The 2,634-nt window shown below is 47.3% G+C and overlaps 1 protein-coding gene across 1 annotated transcript; it reads left to right on the forward strand.

The window, feature by feature from the left end:
- The first annotated feature begins 963 nt into the window (after positions 1-963).
- On the forward strand, positions 964-2,200 carry LOC104452846 (protein EXORDIUM-like 2). Its single transcript, XM_010067339.3, has one exon. The coding sequence runs from the start codon at positions 1,033-1,035 to the stop codon at positions 1,924-1,926; it is 894 nt and encodes a 297-aa protein (XP_010065641.1). The 5' UTR covers positions 964-1,032; the 3' UTR covers positions 1,927-2,200.
- The last annotated feature ends 434 nt before the right edge of the window (positions 2,201-2,634 follow it).

Raw genomic sequence — 2,634 nt, forward strand, 5'->3', positions numbered from 1 at the left:
AGTATCCTACGCCACTACATTGTACCGAATACCTTAAAAAAACCCAAAAGCTTGGACATAAAAATGGTCATCGTCGTTCTCTTTTCTTTTTCTTTTTTTCAATTTAAAGAGAGAAAAAGATTGACGCGACGTTTTTTATTATAAATAAATTTAAAAAAAATTGAAATGAAGGACCCGAAGAGGACACGTTAGGTATGCTCTTTTTCCCTCGCTATAAATTACTTTCCCTCCCACGTTAAAATTAGCAATCACTTCTCTCAGTTTTATTAATAACTAATGTCCCATCATCATTGTTCACGTCACCTACCCCCTAGAATTTTGGGTAGGAAGTACATGTACGTCCAATTTCGTTCAAGAGTAGGAGATACTTTTGCTTTCGAATCTTTTAAAGAAAAGGCTAGTTCTGTCCAGCAAATAGATTTTTTTGGGAGGGTGTCTTGGCCTTAAAATGAGCGTAGATCTAACAAGACATGACATTCATAGTTTTTAATGAATCTTGTCTCATTTCTCTTTCTTCATATGAATTATTTTCATCATTACAACAATTGAATTGGACTTGAATCAATCAAAATCATTATGATTATGTAAGTGCTCTAACACTCAATCACAAAAATTACACTTAATTTATAGATTCAAGTTTAGCTAGGAATTATCATTCTGCAGACACAAAGAATAATCGACTTTACCTATAATTGATTCGACACGATATTTGATTTAATTGCATCATCACAATAGATACACTACCACACCTAAATTGGCCATATTCATATGTATCGAAAATCAATTTGGCTACGGCCAGGAAAAAAAGGAAGCGGTTTCGATCAACATTGATATACCACAAAGTCATAAGGAAGCTTCTGACAAAAAAAAAAAGTCAAAAGGAAGCACATAAAAAAATACTTGGCTAATCTGTCACAGCTGTTTCCCTCTCCTCCTCCTCTTCCCAATATAAATACCCTCTCCCTTCATATCTTTTCCCACTCCTCTCTCTACTCTCTCTACTCTCTCTGTGAAAGCTTCGAGGCCGCGTCAATGGCGTCTAACTCTCTCGTACTTCCTCTCTTCTTCTTCCTCGTCATCCTCTTCTCGAGCTCCATCTCCTCCTCCTCCGCCGCCCTTGTCCAGCAACAACCTCTCGTCCTCAAGTACCACAACGGAGCTCTGCTCAAGGGCAACATCACCGTCGACCTCGTCTGGTACGGTCGCTTCTCCCCCACCCAGCGATCCGTCATCGTCGACTTCATCCGCTCCCTCGGCTACGCCCGCTCCCCTCCCCCCTCCGCCGCCTCCTGGTGGCGCACCACCGAGAAGTACAAGGGCGGCGGCTCCAACCTCGTCGTCGGGAGGCAGGTCCTCCACGAGGCGTACACCCTCGGGAAGTCCCTCAAGAACCGCCACCTCCGCGCCCTCGCCGGCAAGTTCAATGCCGCCCCGGGCACCATCACCGTAGTCCTCACGGCAGCGGACGTCGCCGTGGAGGGGTTCTGCATGCGGTGCGGGACGCACGGGTCGGCGCGGCCCGGGTCGGCGTTCGTGTGGGTGGGGAACTCGGAGACGCAGTGCCCGGGGCAGTGCGCGTGGCCGTTCCACCAGCCCATGTACGGCTCGCAGACGCCGCCGCTGGTGGCGCCGAGCGGCGACGTCGGGGCCGACGGCATGGTGATCAACCTGGCGACGCTTCTCGCCGGCGCCGTCACGAATCCGTTCGGGAGCGGGTACTTCCAGGGCCCGGCGGACGCTCCGCTGGAGGCGGTGTCGGCGTGCACGGGGATATACGGGTCGGGCGCGTACCCGGGCTACCCAGGCCAGCTGCTGGTCGACAAGGCGACCGGCGCGAGCTACAACGGCCACGGGCTCGGCGGCCGGAAGTTCCTGCTGCCGGCGATGTGGGACCCGGAGACGTCCGCGTGCAAGACTCTCGTGTGATTTGGGCTGGGAATGAGCGACGGTCGGTGTCGACTGTCGTGAGGTGCGAGCGATGTGGAATAACGATGAATTCGCTCGTTTTTCTTTGGAGTTTCTCTATTTTTTCCCCTTAATTTTTCTTTGGCACCTGTTGTGGTAGGAGTTAAAATTGAATCTAAAAAGGGGAAGAAGAAAATATGTACAAATTTCAAAAGTTCAAATTGAGAGGTGGTGAAATATTGTCTTTATATAAAGAGTTTAAAACTCGAATGTAAGTGACGCACTCTTGGCTTCTTGTTCTTTGTTGAGACAGACAAACACAATCAAAGCGGGTCACTATATTGCCTTATTTAATTCAATTGACCTCTAGCCATAATTGGACTGCAAGTACTAGCTAGTTCTTAATGAAAACTCGAATTTAAGAGCTTATTAATTCACAATATTGGACCGCCAGGGAGTTCCTGGAATTTAGAAGCTCCCCTTCTCCGGATAGAGGGATTTTCCCAAGTGGGCTAATTACCAATTAAGGACCCGCCACATTTCTCGTGAAGGAGCTTCGAAGTCCCAAAAAATTATCTGGCCGACCAAAAAAAATTCACAATATTGACTGAGCTAGTCAACCTCAGTACCTGGAGATATGCACAAATTTTCATCCTCTGCAAGATAATTTTTCTTCCTGTAACTGTAAGTACAATTTATCTCTCTAAATTTGCTGAGAGTCCAATTTAT

Source organism: Eucalyptus grandis, chromosome 7, assembly GCF_016545825.1.
Source record: "Eucalyptus grandis isolate ANBG69807.140 chromosome 7, ASM1654582v1, whole genome shotgun sequence".
Classification (NCBI taxonomy): domain Eukaryota; kingdom Viridiplantae; phylum Streptophyta; class Magnoliopsida; order Myrtales; family Myrtaceae; genus Eucalyptus; species Eucalyptus grandis.